This window comes from Moschus berezovskii, chromosome 14 (genome assembly GCF_049115385.1).
Source record: "Moschus berezovskii isolate FMDL1 chromosome 14, NW_MosBer_1.0, whole genome shotgun sequence".
Lineage (NCBI taxonomy): Eukaryota > Metazoa > Chordata > Mammalia > Artiodactyla > Moschidae > Moschus > Moschus berezovskii.
Window position 1 is genome coordinate 79,310,210 of NC_142473.1, and position 26,216 is coordinate 79,336,425.

Here is a 26,216-nt window from a genome sequence, read left to right on the forward strand (position 1 = left end):
ACGCTTAGAGTCGTCACTAGGTGGCGCTGTGGTCAAACGGCGGAGCTGTCCCCCTTCCTTCTGCCCACCCCTGTCTGGGATCTCAAATCCCCTGTCCTGGGAGGTTGCACAGTTTTGCCCACGCCTGTTGATCTGAAGAAAGGGGCGGCCAGTCTTTGGCCAGCGGGGAAATGAAATCAGGCAGCGCAATCCTCAGCCTACCCCTCCCACCTGGCACCATAAACCTGGACTTGCTTAGCTTCTTACTGTGTCCTTTGCTGTCCCGTTGCTCAATTGTGTCCGACTCTTTGGGACCCCATGGACTGCAGCACGCCAGACTTCCCTGTCCTCCACCATCTCCCGAAATTTGCTCAGACTCATGTCCATCGAGTACTGCGTCCTGCAGTCCTAGAGCAGTTATGTGGAGACTGTCAAGGATGCGGAGATGGATTTTTTCATTCACCGATTCATTCACTCATCAAGCATAGACTGAGCTCCAGCTGCGCACCAACACTGTTCTAGGTGAACAAGTCCTCTGCTGGGAGGAAACAGTGATCAAGAAACACAGATCAGTAGCAGGCCCCCTGGGAAATTGCAGACGTGCGTACCCAGCAGGAAGAATGCGGGCTTCTGGAGTTCAGCTCCCAGCTCTGCCTCTCCCCGTACACAGGATGCCTGAGCCAGTTTCCTTATTTGCAAAATGATTCTAAAATCTGGCTCTTATAGCACTGTGGACATCAGAGGTGGTGGGGACCCTGTGACAGGGACTCATTAAGCAGTGTCTGCCCCCAATCTGCTGCCCTCACACCCAGCCCACAAGCCCAGCTGTGGCCTCTGTCGGGGGGTGGGCAGAACCTCAGACGGGGACGGTTACCATATGCCTCGCCTCCCCCACCCAGAGTGCCTCCTGGAGGTTCGGTCATGAGCCTGCGATCTGGGGACTGGGCCTTGTGCTACTTGCATGAGCTCTGGCATCGGGGTACAAGCCAGCCTGAATGAACAGGGTCCCTGAGTCAGGGCCTCTGTACCCCCCACCCTCCCAGGGCCCTTAGACAGGTGTTCAGTGACTATGCTCCTAATCTGGGGAGGGCTGCGTCTTTCTTGCTTGTCAATAACATTTCTAGTAACTTTCGATTAAGCGTCTACTATATAATAGGCCTCATTACATTGTTAATCACCTTAGACTTCCCATCTCACCCCCCTCCTTTGAGCTAGAAGGAGGGGAGTGCAGGGGCTGTGAGACTGACCTCTGGACTCAGAATGCCTAGACTCCAACCCTGGATTCCTCATTGTCGCTGTGTGATCTTAGGTGGGTTCCATGACCTCTCTGGGTCTCACTTCCTGATCTGTGAAAATACTTCTGAGAAAGCATTTAGAACTGTGCCCAGCACACGGTAAGCTCTTGATACATTCTCAGGCCCAGAGAAGGGAAGTGTTTGGCCCATGTTTGCTGATGGCAAATAAGGGAGCTGGATTTGAACCTATGGTCAAAGCCCCCTTCTTTTCATGACCACACTGCATGAGGGGACCAGTGTCTGGCAAGAGGGGCTTGCCCCCTCCAGGGCAGTGTCAGGAGTGCCTGCAGCAAGAGCATCCTAAGAGTGACGGGTGAGCCCTCTTCCTGTGCCAGGGCAGGCAGCCCCTTCTCCTAGGGGTGGGACAGCCCCCTGGAGGGCTGTGAGCCCAGCCTGACAAGCCAAATCCTACTTTCTTTGCAGCTTTTTGCCATGATCTTTGCCATGTGCCTCTTCCGGGGCATCCAGTAGAGGGTGTGGCCTGAAGCTTGAAGACTCACCCCACCCACCACTGCCCAGCACCCAACGCCCTCCCTTCCCCCGCACCCCTGCCCTCTTGGCCCCAGGGGAGGAGGTGAGGCCATCGTGAGTGGCCAGGAAAAAGGGGCAGAGGAAAATAGCTATTTTTTTAACAAAACAAAATGAAGACAAAACTATGGACTGATACAGCCCATCTGGACTCGGAGTGGGCACCGCGGGTTCTCTGCATGGACCTGGGCACACCCAGGAGGCAGTCCGCACTGGAGACCAAAGCGGCAGCAGGGCCAGGCCCCTTCCTCAGCCCAACCAGATCCGGCAGCCTGGGACCTGGGCTTCAGGACTGGGTGCCAAGAACATAAGGATGTAGGCAAGAAGGAAGCAAAAGGAGATGGCGGAGGAAGCCTGGCGAAGCCCAGGGGCCCCCAGGAGACCTGGTCACCACGTCCTCGAGGATTTGAAACCTACTTGGACTCCCTGGTCCCCTGAAGATGGAGTTGTGCTGCCTCAGGCCGGGGCCGAGATTAGGATCCAGACACTGGATCCAAGAACGTCCCGACTGGTAGGTCCACGCTTCCCCATCTGTCGGACCAAAGAATCCGGAAAGCCCAGAGAGGGGCAGTTTCTCAGCCACAGTCACAGAGCACATGCGTGACCGTTCCGAACAAGAACCCCGTCTCCCCGAGGCTGCCTGTCACCCCTCCCAAGGGTCTGCTGGTCCCAGCAGATCTGCTGCTCTCACGGCTCCCAGGCCTCCGCATCCTGGTTTCCCCAGAAGAGAGAGGACAAGCTGCTCAGAAGTTGCCTCCTCCCAACTCCACAGCTAAGAACGTTCTGGACTCTACCCTCCCTGCTCTCCACCCTCCCCCCGCCACCTCCCCACACTCTTCTCTAAGTCCCAGCAACACACACACACATGCACACACACACCACAGCCCCTTTTCCACATGCCCACCTTTCCTCACAAGCCCCTCCCTGGTCTCCACCAAATCCCTGGCTCCCAGGGCTGGAAGGAACCCCCAGGATCATCTGGCTCGCCTCTTCTCACTCAGAATTGCCGCTTGGATGCCTTCCACAAGATCCCTGCCAAGACTTCTCCATTTTCTTCTTGCACACCTTCAAGGACAGGGAGCTCACTACCTCCCAAGACAGGCTTCTCTTTGGATGCTCTGATTTCAGCATCAGCTCAATACATGGAAGAGGTTTGTTTCTCTGTGGTTCTGTCCATGTCATGCCACTTGCTCTCTCTCTCTGTCCCAAAGTGTGATGGCCACACATTGTCCCCCCCGAGCCCCTTTACCCTCAGGCTAAAGAACCCCAGACCACCTCGTCAGTTTTGCTCTGACATAGTCTTCTGGTCCCTTCACCATCTGTAGCACACACTTCTGAGTGTTTCCTCTAGGACCTGGCAGGGGGAGGTTTCCTCACAGTCTCACCCACACCTACACAGCACCCACAGATCAGCCCCTTATATATGCAGGTCTCCAATTCTAAAGCAGTGTTGGCAACTGCATTGCAAGATGTCTCGACCCTGACCAGTCAGGAGTGGCAGCTGTGCAGAGGATCTGAACTCTGGTCTGGGCTCAGTGGGCAAGGACTGTATGATCTTGATTAGTGATGTCTGCCAAGCAACTCGGGCTGGATTGGTGATGTCTGCCACAGGCATGGGCGTGGAAGGGGCGGTATATTACCTACTCTCCTCCTATCATTGTCCCTCCTTGGGGCCTGGGAAAGACCCATTCTGTCTCACAGGCCCTATGCCAGCTTCCAGCCTCCAGGAGACGGAGCAGCGGCCTAGAGCTCATGCTCCCCTGCTCTGCCGCCTGATACCACCAGAGCTCAGTGCCTGCTGCAGAGACTTGGTTTGACCGTCCCCTTTTTGCTTCCTTGCACCCTCCCTGCCATCCTCTCTGTTCTGAATCTTCCCACAGTGCTCCTGTATCTGGTTGCCCTGGCACCTCCATAAATGCTGTTATGAACTCCCTAGTGACCCAGCTTCCCCAGGACCCCAGAGGCCATGCAGCTGGCACCACAGCCAGGTCCCTAGACCCACCCATAAGTTGGCTCCAACTTCCTGACAGAGGCAAAGGGCGGGTATGTGGTGGACAAAAAAAAGGCTGATTAAGCAGGGTTAGAGTCAATTTGGGCAACTGTGTGGCTTCAGTTTAGGGGTGCCCTAGGCATCAAGGCCCCATCCAACCCCCACTGCCCAGGAGAATTTGGGGCCTTCACAGTAAGAAGAACCAGGCATCGGGCACCACCCCTCACCCCCAGGCCCCTGAGATGAAAAGCTGGTCTTGGAGGAACACCTTGGGAAGATGGGTTTGAGGGTGGACGTGAGAGTCTCTCATCCTCAAGCACTTTCCAGAAAGGGTCAAGGAGCCCGGATCTGCCCCCGCCGACTACATTCTGGAGCTGGAAAGGGGAAGCAGTCCTCTGCTCTGTAGCATTAACGCAGGCTGGCAGCTATTTGCAAGGCTGTCTGCGACCATTCTGAACAGGCCTGAGAAGGAAGGCAAAGCCCAGCCCCAACAGCCCTCAATGGGTACAAATGGCAATTTGAGGGCTGCAGGGGTGGGGGTGGGGCTTCCTAGGTGGCACGGATGGTAAAGAAGCTGCCGGCCAATGCAGGCGATGTAAGAGATGCGGGTTTGACCCCTGGGTTGAGAAGATTCCCTGGAGGGGGCATGGCAACACACTCCAGCATTCTTATCTGGAGAATCCCATGGACAGAGGAGCCTGGCTGGCTACAGGCCATAGGGTCATAGACTCGAGACACGACTGAAGCAACTTAGCATGCACGCATGGGGTGGGGCAGGACGGGGCAGGGCATGGAGTCTCTTTGCTGAGACTTTGATCCTGAAAATAGACCAGGAACCAGGGAGACCTTGCACTTGGTCACATACCTTGCCCAGTACTGAAGGTCACCTTCCTGCCTAGGGGCCGGGGGCTGGGACCCTGCCCAGTATCCCAGGTGCCCCCTCCTCTCCACGCCTAAGAAGCCCAGACAGGATCCTCCAAGCCAGCTGAGGGCCCAGGCCCCACCTCCCTAGAAGCCCCTCGTCCCTCCCCTGGTGGGTCCTATAAGTCTATTTTGGAAACTGTACATGTTCCCTGCCATAGGTTGCAGAGCTAATTTATCATGTTTATCCCCCGTGAGCCTCCCTTTTTTATATTATCTATCAAGAGGAGTTTTTGTAATATAAAACAGGACGCCCACACTGATGGTTTTGCACTGGGTTTTGTGACTGTTTCTTACAAAAAGAAAAAGGAACGAAGAATAAATAGTGATCGTGAGGAACAGTGGTCTTGATTGGGGTGGGGGTGGAGGAGGCTGGGGCCGGGGCAGGAGCTTGGGGGAGTGAACCGGGTAGGGGCATCCTGGATCTTCTCGAACCTTTAGGAGGGACAGCGCCGTCCCTGCGGGCCCTCATCAGAGGCACCCTCTTGGGAGCCAAGGCCGTGCCACCCACCCTGCTTCCCCCTTCCCTGCCAGCCTCCCTCCCCTGCTCAGTGGTTGGTTCTTAGGAACAAACCGTCCATCACTTGCTGGCGCATTAGCCAGGCCTCAAAAAGCATGGGTCAGCTTCGACACAGCAGGGCCCAGGGGCACAGCCCGCCAGCCACCAACACCACCTCCCAAAGGCTGCACTGGCTCCGGGCCTGCCTGGGACTCGGTGGAGGGGTGCGGGGGGCTGGACAGGATTCTACAGAGAGACTAGAACCTCAGCCCAAGAGACGGAGGCCCCACAGGAATGGCCCGTCCTCAGGGTCCCGTTTCCCCTGCCCTCAGCCGCAGTCAGCAGCCTTGGGCTCCCGACCTGCCGGGCGGGCCTCCGTTAACAGCGGTGGCACCACAGGGCAAAGGCCATGCGGCCGGGTTTGTGGCCACTGGGACAGCTGTGGCCGCAGGGACAGCCGTGGGCATGGGTGGGGGCAGTGAGGCCCAGGGGCAGGGTGGGGGCCCCCACGTGGCAGCGGCCGGAGCTGGGCTACACCTCAGGACCAACCAGGCCGCCCCTTCAACACGCTGCTGAGACAGGAGGCAAGTCTGGGGCCCGGCCTGCTTCCCTGCACACCTGTTCCCAGGACACGGGGGCCGCCAATCCCCATGTGATGGAGCGAAGGAGGGCATCAGGTGAGGGACTCGCGGTGGGGGGTGGGCACAAGGGTGCTGGGCCTGCAAGGGTCTCAGCCCCTCAGGGCACTGGGGGAGACGAGTGTGAGTGGAGGCGGCCTGCTGAACTGTTCCTGTTTCTCTGCCCTGCTGAGCTTTGAAGGATACCCAGTCACACCCACAGCTGGGTAAACCCAGGATAGACGGCCAGGGCAGCACCCGGGGAAGGGGCGAAGGTGGATGAGGGGCCGAGTCAGCTGTCAGCAGGCCCCGGAGGACACGCCCCCATGAGGAGGAAAGGCTTTCCTCTCTGCCTGATCCCCAGCCCATCACTGAGCAGCAGCCTTCATCTGGGGTCACCCGGGCGTCCCTCTGCCAGGGCCGGCCTCGGGGTGGGGGCGGGGAAGGGGCCTCCACGAGCTGAGGCCGAGGTGGAGAAGCCAAGAGTGAGGCCGAGGCTGAGCACAGGGCCCCGCTGCCCCCGGGAGGCAGAAAGGGACGTGCCGGCTCAAAGGCGGCCCCCCATGGCTCCCTGCCAGCCCACAGCTGTGCTGGGTGTTTAGGGGGCACAGGCCCTCTCCCTGTGTGCGGAGAGGGCCTGCATGGAAGGGAAGGGGCCCAGGGTCGAGGTCTCGGGTTTTCCAGGCAGGGGAGGGAGCCAAGTCTGGCTGCTTGGGCATCGTTGGCCGGGGGGTGCAGGGGACGGACAGGGAGGTGGTCCACAGCCTCTCAAGAAAGAAGGGTCTCGTGATAGGGGAAGAAGGGGCCTGGCCCGGCTGGAGGCCCATGACTCAAGCTTTCCCGTGAGCTTCTGTCCAGGAGGATCCAGAGGCCGGGAGATCCACGAGAAGGAGGCGTCACCGTGCGGGGGGCAGGACAGGGTAGAGGGGCCCCGTTCCCTCCCCAGCCCTGAGGGCCCGAGAGATCACAGCATCCGGGAAGGAAGGGGAAGGCCCGCCCTGCCTGCCTGGGGCAGGGTGCTTCCCGCCTTCCAGAACCAAAGGGGACCCGAGGGCGGTCCCAGGGCCTCCCTGCCCCAGAGGGGCCCCTGGCCCGACGGGTGGCTACACCTTCTTGGGTTTTCGGCCGACTTGGTAATAGTAGTAAATGCTGATGGCGACAAAAAGGAGGCGGCTGGCCAGCAGCAGCAGGATCCCCTGAGACACAAGGCCCGTCTCGGCTAGCGTGGCGGTGACCACTGTGGGAGAGAGGCGGGAGGGACGGGGTCAGGAGCGCTGTCCCTCACCCCCCAGCACGGGCTGCCAGGGGCCCTGGGGCAGCTGCCTGGCTAACCAGCCCCCGTCCAGCCCTGAGCTGGGGCGTCCAGCCAGCCACCCCCCACATCTGTTGAGTCCCCTACGTGGCAGGGACGGGGGTGAGCATGTGGGCACAGTTAGGCGTGTTGTTCCCTCCCTGTGCTGGGGACACAAGGGAGCAGAGGGTGGTGGGTGCAGGGACGTGCACTCAGGAGGGTACAGGCACACGTCGGCCGTGTGGGCACAGGTAAATGCGGCCACACAAGTCCCTCCCCACACACAGGTTTTCATCACTTCCCTGAAATCAAGTGGCAAGAGCTGGGAGGTCAGAGACCAAGCTGCTGGCACCCCATCAGCTACCCACCCTCCCCTCTAAACTGTCTAGCTCAGGACTCACCCAAGAACTGGACCGAGAAGTAGCAGGCTTCAGTGAGCAGAGTCCATCGGATGATGACCTTCTCAGCCGTGTAGAGAGCATTCCACATGATCAGGGAGATGCCTGGGATGAGGGACAAGGAGGGGCCTGGGCGTGGGGCCGCCTGACCCCCCCTCCTGGGACGGGGGCAAGGGGTCCGCTCCTCTTCCCTTCGGCAAAGTAACCAGGACCCCAGGCCCCCACTCACAGGCAGGGAGTTGTGAAAGGGAGGCTGGATTGCACCCCACAGATAACCCTGACTGTCAGATTGGGACTTTAGTCTGCAGGTAATAGGGAGCCGGACACGACTGAGCAACTGAACTGAACTGAACTGAACTGAATAGGGAGCCATAGAAAGTTTTGGCAAAGAGGAGGGACACCACAGTTGCTGGGTTTTAAATGCTGTCATTCAGTTTCCTAACAGGCACTGCTTGCGTGTAACTCAGGCTCGAGAAAAAACAGAAGCAGTGAGGGTTTTACAGATGCTGTGTTGATTTCGCCTCCTCTTCTAGGCTGTGAGACTCTGGAGGGTGGAGCCTGGGCTTCCTTCATCTCTCTATCCCAGTGCCTTGGTGGAGCACTACACACAGCAAGTGCTCAGTAAGTGCTTTGCCTCAGATGATGGTTAAGAACAGCCCCGAACCACGGGCGATGTTCCACCCGTGGCCGCAAGATGGTAGCACACACCCAGCAGAGATAGACTCGGCAGTTGAAGAGGAAGCGGAGCCCCAGCACAAAGAAAGGCCCCTCAGGTTTCCCTCGCCCTCCATGGGCCCCCCAATTGCTCATCACCTTCCCGGCATCCGCCCAGCGATACTCACTCAGGAGGGCACCGCCATAGAGGCGGATGGGGGTCTTGCTGGTCACCTGCACTCCGTCGAAGACCGCATCATAGAGCTGATCAGGAAAGGCAAGGGCCTGCGGACAGTGGGTGGGAGGCTTGGGGTGAGGGGCTCCCTGTGGAACCTTCCCCTTGGTCATCTCCTTCCTTCCCCCAGCAGCAGTCCAGGCTCAGGACCCTGACTGCCCCACCCCATCCATGGCAGCAGAGAAGATCTCAGGTTCCAAGGACAAAGAGTCGGGACCGTGGACCAGGGGATCTTGGATGCTCCAGGGCAGGGCACAGGCGAGGATGAGTGTCCGAACAGGTCAGGGAGGCGGCCAGAGAGCCTGAACAGCAGAGGCGTCAGTACAATGGCCCGATGGCCCTGTGGGGAAAGGCAGCAGAGGGTCCCAGGGCAGCAGAGGGTGCCGGGTCCCAGGGCTGGCGCAGAGACTCACCATGATGGCAATGCCGGAGAAAAGCACAGCAGAGACGAACTGCCAGACCCTGGGGAGACGCGGAGAGGAAGGTCAGAGGCAGACCCCTCGCTGCCACCCTAGGCCCCACCCCGGGCCCTCCCTTCTCCAGCCAAGATGGAGGGAGAGCTGGTCTAGAGGAGGGAACCAAGCACAAGACTACACAGGGCCCCTCCCCACAGCCTTGCCCCCACCAACACTCACAAGCCAATGCTCACCTGAGCCCCAAAGGCTCCCGAACGGCAAACTTGAGCTCATTGCCTAAGACCTGGCTGATCTGTGGACAGAGAGGGGTCAGAAGGCAGCGCTGTCTACCCAGCTCACTCCCTACCTCCCAGAGCCTGCTAGACGCCCAGGGACCCACCTGGGTGCTTCTGCTTAGCCAGAGTCACCTAGGCTGGGAGGGTCATGCTGAGGCCACTCTCTGCCTCCTCTTGATACCAGTGCCCAGGGGAAGCTGAAAACATGGGGGCTGAGAAATGTGAGCTCAGGCATCTGCCAGCTGTGGACTTGAAGCCTGGCTCTACCATTTATTGGTGTGGTCCTGGGCAAGTCTTTAATCTCTCTGAGCCTCAGTTTTCCTCATCCATAAAATGGGTTAATAACTGAACCTACATTTCCCAGGGCTAATGGGAAGATTAAATAATGCTTATAGAGCGGCTGGCCATAACAAGCAAATAATCCACACTCAACTAATTCTAACTATCCGTTTTCATTATTGCTGCTATTCCTCCGACATATCCATTACATTTCTAGAAAATATGAGCTGAATCTGGGGGCCCCCTGAAGCTACATGGGTCTCAGCTACTCTTCTCCCCAGCGGGCCAGACCTGCCTTCTCAAATTGGTGCTCAGAGGCTGACCCCTGTGCGTGGCTGGCTCAAGGCCCCTCCTCCGACCCCGGCCCACCTTGGAGCGGTGGACCTCCCCATCGTCATCCTCCCCGCCCACGCCGAGGATCTTGCGGGTCTTCAGGCGGCTCACGAGGTCTGTCTGGCTGTGCTTCTTCATGAGAGGTGGGGGCTGCTTGGCTGCCATCTTGTCCTGGAGCCCGGCCTCTGCAGCAGAGCTGGGGAGAGACACCGGTCTCAGCCACCAACGCTGACCAGCATCCAGATCTCAGAAGGTGGCCAGACCCCAGCCTGGGGCCAAAGGGAGGCCTCCCCGTCAGCCTGGGGCAGCAGGTGGACACCAGAGGAGGACTCTGAGTGCCCAGGCTTAGTAATGGGCTCCCTAACCACCCAGCTGTGGGATGAAAGGGGCAGGTCACCGCGCTGCCCTGGCCTCAACTTCCTCATCTGTAAAATGGGTTAGAGCAGATGGTCTTAAGACCTTCCAGCTCCCAGTGACCAGACTGGAGAAAGCCTTACAGACCGTCCTAGGGGAAGTGTAGGCCTAGGACTAGGCATTCAGGCCTGGATGGAGACCAGACCCAAAGATTCTTGGAGGCAGACAGGTAACCGGGTCCTGGGTCAGCCTGGCCAGAAAAGGGAAGGGTCTGTCCAAGCCTGGGTAGGGGTCCTGAGTGCTGGGCTCCAGGCCCCCACTGAACTTTTTCCCAGACAATTCCTACTGCCCAGAAAGCCCTCCCGCCCACCACCCACACTCCCAGACAACCTCCACTCAGCCTGCCAGCCCTGGGAAGAAGGGGAGGGGGGACCCCAGGACCCAGTGGAGCCAGAGGCAGGACGGCCAGCAGAGCTGGCCAGGCTCTGGGGTAGCAATCTGGCTTTACCTCTCCCTGCTCTCCCCCACCCACCGCCCATAAGCCTTGAAGGCCCCCAGTCTCCAGTCTCCCCCCCAGCTCCACCTCCGGCCGGATCTTGGGCACCTACTGTGTGACAGGCGATGGGGACACTGAGGTGAGTTGAGTGGCCGTCCTCACCTTCAGTCAGCACAAAATCTGTGTGAAGGAGACAACAGTGTAAGCCACAGTGAGGTCAAGGTGTCCAGAAGCTGGCCCCAAGAGGGCCTCTTGTGACCACAGCCATCCTGCTGGATGGGTACCACTCATACCCATTCTACAGATGAGGAAGCAAAGTTCAATGAAGTTCAACAGACACTGGGTTAAAAAAATTGTAGCAACCCCCAGCCGACCAGGTGCCCCACCCATGCTGGGTGCCTCCTGCATTCCTGCACCTCATTTCCACCCACAGTAACTCCCGCAGGGCAAGAGAACCACCCCCCGATAACCGACAAAGCTCAGAAGGTGCCTGCGCCTCAGCCAGGGCCCTGAGGTGGGCTTGCCGGACGCCCCTGACCAGGCCTCAAACGCAGGTCTTCCTGTTGTGTGGCCCCAGCCGACATCTCAGCCTCCCAGCCGCAGACAGGGCTTCCAGAGGGAGGGCACAGACGTGTCCCCAGGTCACCTCTAGTCCTCCAGCCCCTCAGTGTCTCAGAATAAAATAAAGCGCCCAGCAAACAAACATCAAACGGCAAGACATTCAGATAATGTGGCTTTAGACCGGATGAACGGGCGTGGAGCCCCGAGTTTGGAGATAGTGGTGATTACTGGAGGTCTTTTGGGAGTGGTGTCCAGACCCAGCGGCCCTCGTAAGCCCCGCAGCCTAGCGCCTCATCTCTAAGAAGAGGGCAGCTACACTCTTCCCTCCCGTGTATAAACAGGCTCAGGGAGTGGGAGGCAGCAGCTGGCGGTGACCGGAAGACAGCCCAATGGCCACTGCTGGTCAGAGAGGAGTGGCTGCCAACCCCAGCCTGGGGCAGCCAGGGTGTAACTGGGCTCCTCGGGGCGGGACGGCAGGGGGAGGCGGCCCAGGCACTGTCACAGCCCAGTCACTTTCCACCACCTTCTTGTGAATCCAGGTAGAAGGTATAATTAGACCTGCGTCCCTCCCAATGCCAGATGGACCGCTGGAGGCTGCCACGGCAAGGAACAGCCCAGAGTTGTCCCCCACCCGGCCCTCCACCAAGGAAGCACCTGGCAGCCACCCTTCCGCTTCCAGCCTCCCCTTTGGTCTTTTGCTTATTTGCATGCAGCAAAATGGACCTTCTCTGTGGTCTGCAGTGCTAAGAATCGTAACACAAGGACAGGCAACCACCGCCTCCACATCAGGACCCTCACCACTCAGACATTCCCCTCGCCCCTAACCCCTGGCAGCCACCGATCTGTTATCTGGCATCTGTCGCTATAGTTTTGTTCGTGCACGTGTGTTACATATACGGAATCATGCCATATATAAACGCAGAGACCCGCTTCCTCCTTTCATTCAGCGTCGTGCCTTTGAGACCCAACCACGCTGTGTGGATGGACGGTCCCTTTCTCTTAGGCTGCTGCTGCTGCTAAGTCACTTCAGTCGTGTCCAACTCTGTGTGACCCCATAGACGGAAGCCCACCAGGCTCCCCCATCCCTGGGATTCTCCAGGCAAGAACACTGGAGTGGGTTGCCGAGTTGTTCCAGAGTTTGACCGTTAAGAATAGAGCTGCCATAAACATTCGTGTGCAAGTTTGGGGGTGACCAGGAGTTTTCATTTCTCTAAGGTAAATGCTTGGGTGTGGAATTATATTGAATTACAACATACAGTAAATCTACACTCAACTCTAGAAGAAAGTCCCAGACTGCGTTCCAAAGCAGCGAACCGTTTACGTTTCCCCACAATGCACGTGTTCCTATTCCTCCACGTTCTCTCCAGCATCAGCTATTCTCAAACTTGACTTTGGCCCTTCATATAGGTCTCCCTGGCATTTTAACCCTTCTCACCCAGACCAGCCAGGCTGCCTGACTCACTGCTGTGCCCGTTACTAGCTGTGTGGACAAGTCACATAGCTCTGAGCCTCCGTTTTTCCCATCTGTGAAATGTGGCTGTAATTCTCAGCTCCTAGAGATCCAGGGGCAAAAAGGGAAGCTCAGTCCTAGCACACAGCACAGCACCTGCATGTTTAAATGAAAGAAGTACATTTAGTGAGGATTAGCTGTGAGCCAGGCACTGGGTGGTGGCACCCAGCCCCTGCCCTTCAGCAGCTTACAGCCTGGGTGGGGGTTGGGATGCTGACCTGTCAGGCACCAATCAGAGCAAATTGCTTCTCTGAGCCCCAGTGTTTTCATCTGTGAAATGGAAACAATAATCCTTACATTTTCCCTAGGGCTGGTCAAATGGAGACACAAAATAATGGCCAGAAAGTAGTTTATAAAGGGCCAAGAAGAAGTGAAGTGAAGTGAATTCACTCAGTCGTGTCCGACTCTTTGCGACCCCATGGACTGTAGCCTACCAAGCTCCTCTGTCCGTGGGATTCTCCAGGCAAGAATACTGGAGTGGGTTGCCGTTTCCTTCTCCAGGAGTTCTTCCCAACCCAGGGATCGAACCCGGGTCTCCCACATTGGAGGCAGACGCTTTACCATCTGAACCACCAGGGAAGCTCAAAGGGCCAGGTAACAGCTAAAGCCGGAAGAGCTTAGCTGCTGAAGCCGTACTCTCCCGAGTTCAAAGACCAGGTCTACCACTTCTTAGCTGTGTGCCTGTGGGCAAGTCACTTAACCTCTCTGGGCCTCGGTGGCCCCATCTGCAGCTGGGAAAGCCAAGGGTCTTCCCTCACCGGGATGCTGTGAGAAAACACAGGGAGAGAACATGGGGAAGTGCCAGGCTGACGCCAAGCGCTCGGCTGAGATGGGCACTGAGACACAGACACGCCCTCCTCCCCATGCCCCCCATGCGGCAGGGGCTCAGAAGGAGACCAGGGAGGATCAGGAGAATGGCCTAACTAGCATTTCCTAATGTCTCCACCCACTGGACGAAGCCCCAAGATCTCAATCCCATCGCCTAAGGCTGATGCTCTGGGCCGGGTCAGCGATCCCTACTCGGAGGGTCGGCTGCCTTCCTCTGCCCCCTGTGCCCTCCCCACCAACACAGCACAGTGCTCCCCTTGGCACCACAGGCCCAGGGCTGGTACAGACGGGGAGTCACAGCGTCCTGGGCACCATCGAACTTTCAGCATCACTGAGGTGGGGTAAGCCTTATCCACAGACACTCCGTCAGGAACCTGGGCCTGGGGGACCCACTGTCGCCAACTCTGGAGCCCAGGGCCCAGCCCTGGCAGTGAGCTCACCACCGACAATGGGCCCTGCAACCTCCCAGGGAAAGTGCGATCCTGAACTTTATCTCCAGGGAGCAGGGTCCCCAGCAGCCAGCCAGCCTTATGAAACTAACTGCTCTGAGCACTGAGTCCCGGGGCTCCTTCACCCCAGGACAGGGCCCCACCCACCTGGGGAGGGCAGGTGGGCAGCTCTCACCAACCCCTAAGCACCCAACCCCGAGACAACCCCACACACTCCCATCTGCCCGTGAACTGTCCTCCCTTTCAAGACCTCTCCAGGTGACTCTTTTAGGAGTGGCCCCAATTTAACCTCAGAGAGGATGGAGGGAGTGTCCCCCGCTCCCTCGCTGCACCCCAGCGGGACACTGGCTTTGGACAGCCAGACTGGGTTCGAACCCTGCTTCCGTAAGGCGCTGCAGCCCCCCCCCCCCAGTTTCTGCCCCTCTGCTGAGAAGGGGCACTCTGCAGAAGTGCGGGGGGTTGGGGAGGGTGTGTGCACGGGCAGCTGCCAACAGCAAAGCGCCCTTCCGCCCTGCCCAGGGCCAGGCCAGGCCAAGCTCCCTCGCCTGCCCCTTCCTCACCCAGCCGTGCAAGTGGAAAAAGCCTGCCTGTCACAGCTGTCACGCTTCCGTTCCCAGGCCCCACTGCCTCCTGGAGGGCCCCTAGGGCTCCCCCAGGGGGTGCCAGGTTGGTGCCAGGCTGCCGAAGGCAAGTGAGGGAGGGGCGGGAGGAGTGCTGCCTCTCTACCGGCCAGGCGAAGAGAAGGGGAAATTCGGCTTGCAGCCCCCAGACCCAGCGTTCATGACCTTTTGCATGCTGCCCCCAGCCAGCTTCTCTGACCTCAATTCCCAATAAACCAGCAAATCACGGGCCTTTGAACAGTTCTTCCCCTTTCTGAACCACTGCCCTCTGCTCCTCCCACCCCGAGGCCCATGGCTCCTCAAGGGCTTTGCAGCGGCCCTCCTCCAGGGTGCCTGCCCAAGGCACAGTGCCCTCCCTGCTCTGAACTCTCAGTGGCGGCCACAGGCCACTTCGGCTCATCCTTCTCAGCGTTTCAGGGCCAGTTGGCCTCCCCAGGACCCAGCGATCTGAAGGTAGAGCTGGTAATCTCCCCACCTGAGAACCGTCCCGCAGGCCCCCAGACACAGAGATACTCAACGGCACAGACAAATATCAGACAGTGGGGCCAAGGCAAGCAGGCCTCCCCCACTCCACCCAGAAGACTCAGGATCACTCTCTGAGCTGGCAGGGCCCGAGGGGAGGCTCTGCTCCAAACACTGGCAGGACAAGGCAGATAGCTGAGGCCCAGGGTGGGCAGCCGCTGCCCCAGGCCATGCGTGAACTGGTGACACAGGAAGGGCAGAGAAGGGACGCTGGTCAGGCAGAGCTGTGTTTCAATCTGGCACCTCCTCCGGCCAGGCGGCCTTGGGCAAGCAGGTCAGGGGTACTGAAGACTCCCCGAGAGGGGCTGGGGTTTTCCCTGGCATCTGGGGTGCCCAGAAAATGGGTGGAGATTGGATGAGAGCATGGGATGAGGACCCCCCCCCAGAAAGCCGCAGATGGGGAGTGCCACAGGGCAGGGCTTACGGACGGTTTTGCTCACCGCACCTGGACAGCTCAGGGCGTGGGAGAAGCTCAACAAAAATTTGTGACAAAAGTTGAGGGGAAGGGTTTTGAGGCCCCCTGCTGGGCAAGATCGGACCCCCTGTAGGCCCTTCCCCCTTCCTTATCTGAGGCCAGAAAAGAACACCTGCAAAGACCTCCCTGAAAGACGGAAGGGGCAGTAATGGGACAGAGACTGCAAAGAGAGAAGGGCTCACAGGGCGGGGGTGGGGGGTGGTTATGGGGAGTGCTGGGCAGGGGAGTGTTGTGGGGGGTGTTTCAAGGATCAGGGGAGGATGGGAGGGCGGCTGTATACTTAATGACTGGGCAAACTTGGGTTCAAACCCCCAACCCTTTCTCCCAATTGTTCTGTGACATCAGGACAGTTACCTAACCTCTCCAAGCCGCCTCATTTGTGAAACCACAGGACTAATTCTTAGCTCACAGGGTAGAAAAGGCATTGGAGGGGCCTGGCCTCTTGCTCCCCAAAGGACAGCAATTAACGACACCAATGGGGCAGCTGTCCAGGCCTGCCCCCACAGCAGATCCGTGGGGCTGGGGCATCACTCCTGTGCCAATCTTGAAGGACCTTTCCCAACTCCCGCCCCCCCAGAGCCTTCCTGGGAAGCCTGGTTTCCATAGAAACAGATGGACTGCAGAGCAGTCCCCTTTGTGGAGACTGTGCCCCCACGAGGGCTGGCTTAGGAACCTAACTGGCAGGGGAAGGGGCCCAAAGCACCCACCAGCTGCCAAGCCTCCGGTGATTCAGGGGGGAGTCATTGCTGCTGAGTGGCAGAGCCAACAGCTGCTTACTTTGCAAACATGACCCTCTGCTGGAGGGCCAGGGCACCTGTAAGGAGAAACGCCCCCGGACCATCCACCGCAGGAAAGGAGGCAGTGGACAAGCACTTCCAGACCAGGAACTCCGCGCTCACCCCCAGAGCCCGAAGAGAACCACTGTATCAGAAACGGAGACTAAGGCCCGAGTGGCTTACGCACACGTGTAACCGGGCTAAGTGACAACGCTGAAATTCCAACCAAGTTAACGGAGACTAATGGATGTTCAGAGAGGAGCTCGTGTGTGTCTGTGTGTGTGTGTGTGTGTGTGTGTGTGCACGTGCCCATGTGTGGGCTGGGGGTGTGGTGTGGTGAATATGACATCCAACAAGAACTGAGCTCTAAGCTTTCTTCCCCATCACGTCTCCCCTTGAAAGCCCCTGGCGGGTTGCCAGCATCTGAACCCCGCCCTGGGGTCCAGCCTCCCTTGGATGAAGGCCCTGTGACTCCGGCAGGACCTGGGGAGGGCTTCAGGGAGACCCATTGTTCTGTTATCACGTTGGTACAAAATAGCTGGAAATGGGGACTGGAACATGCAGCGGAGGAGTGGGGGAAGTGAGGGCCGGAGTCTCCAGGCCCCGGGCAGAGGGAATGGAGGCAGGGAGAGCCCCAGCAAGGGCACCGTGGGGGCTAGGAGGTCCAGAGCCGGCGTCATCCTTCTTTCAGTCCTTCCCTAGGGCAGCCCATCAGCCCCTCGGGCAGCCCTGAACCCTCCACTTAGGCCCTCAGGCAGAGTGAGGCTCCAGTCTCAAGGGTCCAAGTCTCTGGGCGCTGCCCCATGAGTCCTGTGCCTTTGGGCAGACTGACTTCCTGGAGCCTCCGTCCCTCCACTGTAAACAGGGTGGCAACGCCTGACTTACTGGGCTATAAGCAGGGTCACACAGCGGCATCACAGCCACGATCACGGTGGCCTCTGGGGTGCAGGTTTGTGCCAGGGTGGGGGGTTTTCTCAGCGCACACAGGCTAAGGGCAGAAGCCGAGGCAAGTGTACCATGCAGCAGGACTTCCTTGCAGCGTGTCCCTCGAGAGCAGAGCGCAATTACTCTAAAGGCCAGCCCGCCTTGTCTCACAAGTAGCCGGTGAGTCAGGGGAGGGCGGGGCCGCCTCATCCACCTCTCTCGGGTACCAGCTTCACCACCCGGGCTCAGGATGTGTCAAGGGCAAGGATGACAGAGTAGAACCAGCCGAGGAGAGGAAAGAACACGATTTGAATCCCATAGGGACATAAACCTGCCCCCATGACAAGGCTCGGTAGTCAAGAAAGGGATTCCACGCCCCGTTTCCAAGAACCTCCAGGAACACAGGAGCTGGCAGCAGAGGGTTTGACAGAAGCTGGAAGGCTGAGTCCTGAGTCACTGGGCTGGGAGACAGGACACCTGAGACCAACAACAGACTCTGCCCCTGTGGGAGAGGGTAAGCCGGGGCCCCGCCTTGGGACTCAGTTTCCTCCATCTAAGAAATGAAAGCGTGGTCTCCAGGGCCCCTCCTGGCTGGGATGTTCCTGATTTGGTTTCCAAACCCTGTCACTCACCAGCCACACTCCAGGTCCAGCAAAGAACCCAACACAGGCTGCCCCGCCCCCAAGTCCCAGCAGCAGCTCGCTCATTGGCTCTGGAAACACACATTCTCGCTGCCTTTCTACTATTTCTCTTTCTTTTGAAGCTGCAGAATTTCCAGGACAGAGGAAAGCCCACATTTTCATCACAAACATCTCTAAGGCCTTAGGGACAGAAATAAAATAAACATCCCCTGCTGTGTTGGAGAGGGTGAGAGGGCAGGGCAGGCAAGCAGCAAGAAGGAGGGGACATGGGGGGCGGGGGTCACAGTGGTGGGGGGGCAGCCCTCTGATGGCCATCCACCACCACTCAGGAGCCACTGCAAGGGGCATCCCTGTCCCTACTGTCATAAAGGGCAGAACACACGGAGAATTCCTGTCCTTTTCAACCCAGGAATGGGCCAGCCTCCCCCTTGGCCCAGTGACCACACCAGGGCCCTCAAAGGCAGCTGGTGCTTCCAGACCCTGTGGGGCCACAGTTCAGGACAGCCTGGCTTCCAGATCTCACGAGCTCTTATGAGAAGGCAGTGGACATATCCCTCACCCCTCCAACTCCTCCCACCTCTCCCGCCCCTGAAGATGCTCAGAAACGTGGAGGGGAGGAGAAAGGGAGTTTCCCTGAAGAGATGCTCCACTATTTTGAGCAACTTTTTCCTAAGCAAGAAGCTATTTGCCCTTTGGGTGGGTTGGGAGAAGCAAGCAGAAAGGTCCCGGTACTTCTCCTGGGGCCTGGATGGGCCAGAACCACAGACCAGAACTAACAACCTTCCCCAGGATGTGGGGCTCTGGCATGATTCAAAAGACCTGTGCTGACATCCTGGCTCCATCACTCGCGAGTTTCATGGCCTTGGGCCTCAGTTTCCTCCTCTGTAATAATGACACGCACCTCCGACCGATGAGAAGAGCCACAAAAACACCTGAAACAGTAGTGATCTCTGGTGAACACTCAAAAATTATTTTCAGACAAGGAAATTCAGCTTCTCTGCTCTGTTTCTCCCCTGGCCATATCAGCTTCAGAACAGGTCTCCCTGTAGCGGCCACACGTGGACACGGAGTGGGGATGCTTACAGGGGAGGGGCCACAGCAAGGAAGCGGGAAGAGAGAACCAGGGTCACTCTGGCTCAGGAGGAGGATGACAGCCTGAGTGTACTGACCACAGGCGGGGAGGGAGCCTCCGGGGAGGGCCAGGACTGAGCCTGGTGGCTCCCCTCCACGTCCCCAGCATTCGGCCAGGCCTGGCCCCGCGAGAGGCGCAACCACCGTTGTGAATAAATGGTTGGGATGCAGGGTGAAGGGAAAATATTCTGGGCTAGGAGTTAAAACACTGGGCACCCCAGCCTGCAGCTGCCACTCCTGAGTGGCTCGCCCTGGGGTTACCTGTATGTCATCTCTGAGCATCTCTTCCTCCATCTGTGAAACGGGAATGCTCACCCTCTCTCAGCCTGCCTCATCTCCTATCCCTGCCCCACTCTAGCGCTCTACCCTAGCCGCGCTGGCTCCTGGGGTGTGTCTGCTCAGTCACTCTGTCCTGTCTAACTCTTTGCAACCCCATGGACGGTAGCCCGCCAGACTCCTCCATCCGTGGGATTCCCAGGCAAGAATACTAGAATGGGTTGCCACTTCCTCCTCCAGGGGATCTTTCTGACTTAGGGAAACCCACAGTTCTTAGGTCTCCTGCCTTGGCGGGCGGATTCTTTACCGCTGAGCCACCCGGGAAGCCGGGTGGGTGGATTCTTTACCGCCGAGCCACCCGGGAAGCCGCTGGCTCCTTTCAGTTCCTCAAAAAAAGCAGGCATATTCCAGCCTCAGGGCCTTTGCACAGGCTGTTCTCTGCCAGATCTTTAGTCCCTGAAACTCTCCCCGAAGCTCACTCTCTCAAAACTTCAGCTGAAAAGTCACCTCCTCAGGGAGACCTCCCTGACCACCCTATTTGAAATGGTGACCCCACCCTTGGCCTCAACACTCCCCCCAACACACAACTTTCCCCCCCCCACCTCTCAATATACCAAATAATTTGCTTATTGACTTTATCAGTTATTTGTCCCTCCCCCACTCCATGTCGGCTCCAGAAGGGCAAGAATCTCTCAATTTTGTTTACAGCTGTCTCTTAGTGCCCAGAACTATATCTGGCATTTGTTCATAAAAGCACGTTGGCCTAGCCATCACGAGCAGTTTTGTTCAGTAAATGAAAGAAAGGAAAGAACAGTTCTGGGCTGTGTGAATATCACAGGTCACTGCTAACTCCACTGTCCCTCCCATGCTAACCCCTGGACCAACAAGCACCAGCAAGCCCTTCCTCCAGTAGACAGAGGGAGTACCATAAGATCCTGCCAGAGGGGAGGCAGTTGAGTGTGGGGCTGGAGGCCCTGGGGTGGGGGTGGGATTGACAGATCTGCAGAGAAGAGGCCTGAGCTGAGCATCCAGCAGGTGCTGATAGCCAAACATGGGTGGAGGGCTATGGGCCTCAGCCCTCCACTCCAAATTTAGAAGGATATATTAAGCCGACAGCAAGTGGACAGAAAAGGAGGAGTCAGGGCCGCCGGTTCCCAAGACAGTGGGGCCTGGAGGGGACCTTGGAGGCCAGAGGGCCCATTTTACAGATGGGGTAACAGAGGCCTGGAGAGTACGTGGTCTTATTTACTATACTAACAACCCAACAAGAAAAATCTTGGCTCCCCCTGGGCTAAACGGAACTAGGCTGAAAAATGGACTTTGACCCCTCCTGGCTCTCCAACAACCCTCTCACCACCTCCTTCCAGGGGGCAACTCAGAGCCATGGACCAGCCTGGAGGGGACGACAGAGTCCCTGGTATCTGCGGGTTGGAGGAAGAGAAGGTATCAGCCCCCTCCCCACAGGCCACCAAGGCTGGAGGTCCAAGAGGCCGCTCAGTGGGGGTGGGCATCCCCGGTGCCCTCCCCGCAGGACGGCCCCACCAGGAAAAGTTTGTCCGAAGGAAATCGAGCAGGAAGTGCGGGGCCGTCCGCGGGGCGGTGAGGCCGCCTTGGGCGTCGGCGCTGGGCTCTGGGCTCGGGAGAAGCCTCGGGGCTCTCGGCCTCCACCCTCCACCGGGCTCCCGCCCCCGCCCCCTTCGCTCCCGGGCAGAAACCCGCTTTCCCCCGGGACCTCGCGGAGGCGGCGGGAGCCCGGGACCGGGCGGGGGAGGGCGGGGCGGCAGGACGCCGAGCGGGATCCCCACGGCGCTGGGGGAGCCAGCGGGTGGGCGCGGCGTTCCGCCGGCTCCCCAGGGTGGGTGCGAGTTCACGGCCCAGGGTCGGCAGTGACCGGCCACTGAGCGCCAGGACAATGGCCCCGCACTGCCCCCGACCCGCCAAGCGCGCGGCTCGGGAGAGAGTGGGGAGCGCCGGCTTCCACCTGTGCGTCCCTAACCCGCTCCCAACGACCGGGGATTCGGCGCGGCTCCCGCCTCTGCTGCCCCCAGCCCCGGAGGCTGGGGTCTCCCGCTCTGGCTCCTCCCCGCTCCCATGGGTCCTTTATCTCCCAGCTCCAGACACCCACCCACTTTCCGAGGCTCGAGTCTGCGAGGCGGGGGGCTCCAGGCGGTAGCTCTGGGCTGTTGGGCGCCTGCGGTGCTCCCCGGCCCCGGACCCCCGAACCAGAAGATCCGGCCAGACTCGTGGGCAGCGGGAACTCCGCCACCTCCAGCCTCGCCCCGGCGGGGGCGAGGAAAGGGTCTCGCAAGTTTGCGCCGCGCGCACCCCGGACCTGGGAACAATGGAGGGAGGAGGATGGGGACGGGGACGGGGATGGAGAGGGGGAGGGGACCGAGAACCGAGCGCGGGGACCGAGTCAGACCCCAGAGCGGGAGAAACTGCTTTCCGCTCGGCTTCCCCCTCGCTCCGAAGCGGGGAGCCCGAGCCCGAGACGGGGAGGCCGAGGGCGGAATCCACAGTCCAGGAGGGAGGAGACGGAGGAGGGAGGGAAACCGAGTCAGAGGACAGGGCAGCGAGCGGAGAGCGCGAACCAGAGGACCAGGAGGGGCTGCGGGACGGCGCCCGGCGGAGCCGAGGATGGGGTGGGGGCGGAGATCCCCGGGGTCCCGGCAGCAGCTGCCGGCGCGCCCGGCTCGCGCGCACCGGGTCCTCACCGGCCCCGGCGGTCCCTGCGGGCGCTAGAGCCCCGCTGGGCTGTGCTGCGCAGGCACCCGGCCGGCCGGAGGCGGGAAGGGAAAGTGCGAGGCTCCGAAGCGGCGGCGGGGAGCAGAACTTACGTTCGTAGCGCCTGCTGGAGCCGGCGCTGCGCGGAGCGGGGGGACTCGGGCCCTCGGGCGCCTCACATCGCGCCGCCCGCGCGGGGCAGGGCAGGGCAGGGCCGGCTGGACTGCGCGCGGCGCCCTGTGAGGCCGGGCTTTGCCCGAGTCTGGCGGCCCGAGCTGGTCCCTCCTCTCCGCTCCGCGCACAAGCCAATGGCGCGCCGTCCCCTCCCACGCGCCGGGCTGCCTCGCCCCCGAGGGTGGCCGCCGGGGCGGGCGGGAGAGAGAGGTTGGGGGGACCGGGCCCCCCGGGCTCCCCGGCGGAGGCGTTCCCGGAGACGGCCTGCGGGGGGCGCGCTCACGCCCCGGGGGAAGGCGGCCGGGGATCCTAGCGGAGGGCCCGCGCCTCCCAGACTTTCGTGGCAAGTTCTTTTGTGTGAGTATCAACGCCCCCATAGGCTGGCAAGCCACCTTGTCTTAAATATCCTTGGGGTATCCCCTGGGGCCTAGGCCAGTATCTAAAAGGGAAAGGACTCTGCTCTGCCTGGTAGATACCGAAGTGTGTAAGAACACAGCCTACAGCAATGGTTCAGGTCTTGCTGAACGCCCGCTCTGTGCCCGGCACCGCGTGCTGCAGGAATTACAAGTATTAACTCGTGTAATTCTCAGAACCACCTATGGGGCCGGGATGATGGATCCCATTTTATAGACGGCAGTCATTAATGTTTGATTTCATTTAGCCTTCTGGCTTCCAGCCTAGGCTCATCCTTCTGGTCGCCCCTTATTTGGTGTGACTTTGTCAAATAACCTGACACCATCAACCCCTCCAACCCGCTCCCCCGCCCCGCACCTCACGCACAGTCACACATCTCCATCCTCCAGCCTAATATCCGACCTCAGCCAGGTTGCTGCAGGGGACAAAGATCTTATCTGGGGCTCATTGGCACCGTGGGGGGAGGGCGGGGCACTGTAGTGAGTCCTTTTATGTCCACACATCCTGTGGTGGGGAAGATGGGGTGAGAATAGAGTTTGGGGGTCCCAGAGGCTTTCTGGGAACCTTTCAGGCTAAAACTAGATTCCTACAGCAACGGCTCCCCCAACACACACCAATTCTGGGTTCATTTCAACCTTTTGTGACCAGCAATGTTTCCCTACCCTACCTCCCACCAGCCTCCTCCCTAGAAAAACACCTACCTCTTTATCTTGGCTGATGGTCTCAATGGGGGAGGAGGTGGCTGGAAGAGGAAGGCAAGGCTGCTGACAAACTCCCTCTTCTTCTCAAGATAAACAAAGCGGGCAGAGAAAGGTGAGTGGTTCCCCCAGGCTTCTAGCTAGCTGGGCATTTTGCCTCCAGCTCTGAATTTTTTTTTTTCTGCACCCATTCCTTAATCAGGTTTCGGGATCTCGGACGGCCCGAGATCCAAATCCTGACTCAGCCTTTTGGAAACTGTGTGGCCCCAGACGAGTTACCCAACTTCTAGCGGTTTGAGTTTCTCAGTGTACAAAATGGGGCAACCAAAAGTAGGAACCACTATGGTTGCCGTGGAGATTTAAATGGCGGCCACTCACACTTACTGGGTACTGACTGTATCAGGTGCTCAGAGCTGGGGCGGGTGCCAGGCAGACTCGCACCACCCTCCTGGGAGTTAGGACTGGGGGGGAGATGCTACGCCCTTTACTCGGAAGTAAACAGGAAGTGCCTGTCTCACAGGAAGGCTCGCTGGCAGTTAGCTGTCTAATTAGCAAGGTGACAGCTCTGATCCCGAGGCAGTGCGGTGGCCCACAGTGTCACCATCCCTGCTGCCAGCCAAGCGCCTGGCCAGTGATAGCCAATAATGAGTGAATCAATGTATGAGTACGACTACAGATCAGGACTGTTCCTAGGTGTGTGGGTGAAGCACAGACCCGAGATCTACCTGACTGGAGTCTCAGGGCTTGGTAGTAGCCGTTGTGACCACTTAGAGTCTCAGCTCACTGCCTTAAACAGGACTGGCTCAAGAAGCAATGATGAGTTCATTGGTCATTCCTCCTGCCTTCCCAGAAGCATGCCCGAGGGCAGGCACCAGCCTCACTGGTATGCAGTGTCACCCCCGATTGCCTCCACTGGCTTGGGGACACTTCTAGTGCCCCCCTAGGTGTGACTCCCGCATATACCCAAGAGTCTGCCTTATATCGGTAGAAGGAGGTTATAGGGGTGGCTCCAAGACCTCCAGTACAGAAGGAGCTGCCTCAGTAGAGGTGAGCACCCTGTCACTAGTGGCACACAAGCAGAAGCTGGGGAACAGCTGATGACGGAGCTAAAGGAGGGATTCACGCCTCAGTGGTGTTTGATGTGGATAAACCTTGAGCCCTGGGTGACTCGGTTCTGTGTTCTTATTTCCTAAGCCCATCAGATGGGAGGGGTGAGCACAAGCTCCTTCGTCCTTGGTGAAGGAGGCAGTGTTGCCTGGGCCCTTCTGGTGTGCCAGGCAAGATGTTGGCCGCTAAGGTCCCAGTCCCTATCCTTGAAGAGCTCACAGCTCCTGGGAGACAGATACACTCAACATATAGTCAACAGCAACGGTACAAACAGCTGACACTAACAGTCAAAGTGCTTGGGGGGTGGGGGTGGGGGGCAGAGAAGAAGGAAAAGACATTCTGCACTATCCTTGGTGTCCACTTTCCCTAAAGAGCCCATTAGAAGCTCTATTCTTTTCCTTCCTATACAGTTTTCTAGAGTGATGTGCTTCTATTGCAGGAACATTTTTTAGACTGCCATTCTACCCTTAAGATTTCTGAGTTACCTCATCTTTACAATGAACATAAATGTAAAGAGTATAAAAACTGACACATTGATTTTATTTGTTTTGGCCATGCCACACAGCTTCGGGGATCTTAGATCCTGGACTGTGGATTGAACTCGGCACCCCTGCAGCAGAAGTGTAGAGTCCTAAGCAATGGACTGCCAGCGAATTCCCCAAAAGCGGCACTTTAAAGTGCTGCCCAAATCTAGGCAAGAATAGATGCCTGACACATGGTAGCCGTGAGATGGCATGATGATTTATAGTGCAGGACAGGGAACGTTAACTGACAGGGAGAAAGAAAGGGTTAGGACCCGGGTTCTGCTTCTAATCAGCCATGGGGCCCTCTGCTGCTCCTGAAAAATGGAAATAGAAAAGTACCTGCCTCTTGTGCTTGTGAGAGTCACGTGAGGTGATGAGATGCAAACGGTTTGCAAACTGGAAATGTGGATTCCTATTATTGCCATTCATACTGTGATTCTCATTACTGTGAAATGAATCCCTCAAAGCCCCAGGGGGGTGGGGCTGGGGTGGGGGTGGAGCCCGGAGCTACCGGCCAGGGGCGGGTCACTCCCCTCCCGCCTCCCACAGGAGCCTGGGAACAGCTGGGCCTCCATCTGCCCCTGGCCCAGCCGGCAGCCAGGCGGTAACAGCACCACCTTTGTGCCCGTGTGTCTGTATGTGTGTCACGCGCAGGTGGGTGTTGGAAGGTGGCGTGGGCACAGGGAATGCCAGTGTCTGTGGTTAGAAATCACTTGTGGATTGTGAATCCCTGGGGAAGAATGAAGATGCAATTAGATTTCAAAGATTCCAACAGTGGAACCAGTGTTGGCACCCAAGATGAGGAGAAAGGCTGGGGGGAGTGCGGGTTGGTCTAGTCTTGGGTGTTAGGGACTGGGGGTAGGTCTCACCAGGGTCCCCTCTCTGGGGATGCGCAGGGGGCAGGGGGCGGGGCGTGTAGAGGAAGATGTCAGAGGCCTGTGGTGCTTGAGCCCAGGGATTTTGGAACATACTGTTGTTGTTATTTAGTCGCTCAGTCGTGTCAGACTCTTTGCGACCCCACGGACTGCAGCACGCCAAGCCTCCCTGTCCATCACCAACTCCCAGACTTTACTCAAACTCATGTCCATCGAGTTGGTGATGCCATCCAACCATCTCATCCTCTGTTGTCCCCTTCTCCTCCCACCTTCAATCTTTCCCAGCATCAAGGTCTTTTCCAATGAGTCAATCCTTCAAATCAGGTGGCCGAAGTATTGGAGCTTCAGCTTCTCAGCATCAGTCCTTCCAATGAATATTCAGGGTTGATTTCTTTTAGATGGACTACTTTGACCTCATTCCAAGAAC

The 26,216-nt window shown here is 58.6% G+C and overlaps 2 protein-coding genes across 7 annotated transcripts in view; one reads left to right on the forward strand and one right to left on the reverse strand.

Annotated features, from left to right (window-relative positions):
* TSPAN18 (tetraspanin 18) overlaps positions 1-4,839 on the forward strand; it is a 207,213-nt gene extending 202,374 nt beyond the window's left edge. For all 5 annotated transcript variants that reach the window (XM_055423891.2, XM_055423895.2, XM_055423892.2 and 2 more), the window contains one exon: positions 1,698-4,839. In XM_055423891.2, coding sequence (XP_055279866.1) covers positions 1,698-1,745 — 48 coding nt within the window. In that variant the 3' untranslated portion in view covers positions 1,746-4,839. The remainder of the gene's footprint in view (positions 1-1,697) is intronic.
* Positions 4,840-4,973: 134 nt separating this feature from the next.
* On the reverse strand, positions 4,974-23,670 carry TP53I11 (tumor protein p53 inducible protein 11). Of its 2 annotated transcripts, none has more exons than XM_055423900.2 (8): positions 23,287-23,670; positions 10,673-10,740; positions 9,747-9,906; positions 9,057-9,115; positions 8,821-8,869; positions 8,361-8,457; positions 7,522-7,623; positions 4,974-7,066 (listed from the first exon to the last, which is right to left on the reverse strand). In XM_055423900.2, the coding sequence occupies exons 3-8, from the start codon at positions 9,873-9,875 to the stop codon at positions 6,933-6,935; spliced, it is 570 nt and encodes a 189-aa protein (XP_055279875.1). In that variant the 5' UTR covers positions 9,876-9,906; positions 10,673-10,740; positions 23,287-23,670; the 3' UTR covers positions 4,974-6,932. The 2 variants fall into 2 exon arrangements, with proteins under 2 accessions (XP_055279875.1, XP_055279874.1); XM_055423899.2 differs by lacking the exon at positions 23,287-23,670 and adding an exon at positions 22,111-22,255.
* Positions 23,671-26,216: the final 2,546 nt, after the last annotated feature.

Excerpts from the sequence above, each read along its gene's own strand:
- TP53I11 (XM_055423900.2), bottom strand. The coding sequence starts at position 9,875 with ATGGCAGCCAAGCAGCCCCCACCTCTCATGAAGAAGCACAGCCAGACA. Across the intron at positions 7,624-8,360 it reads CTATGGCGGTGCCCTCCTGA|GCATCTCCCTGATCATGTGG; the intron begins GTGAGTATCGCT and ends CCCTCATCCCAG. Across the intron at positions 7,067-7,521 it reads CTTCTCGGTCCAGTTCTTGG|TGGTCACCGCCACGCTAGCC; the intron begins GTGAGTCCTGAG and ends TCTCTCCCACAG.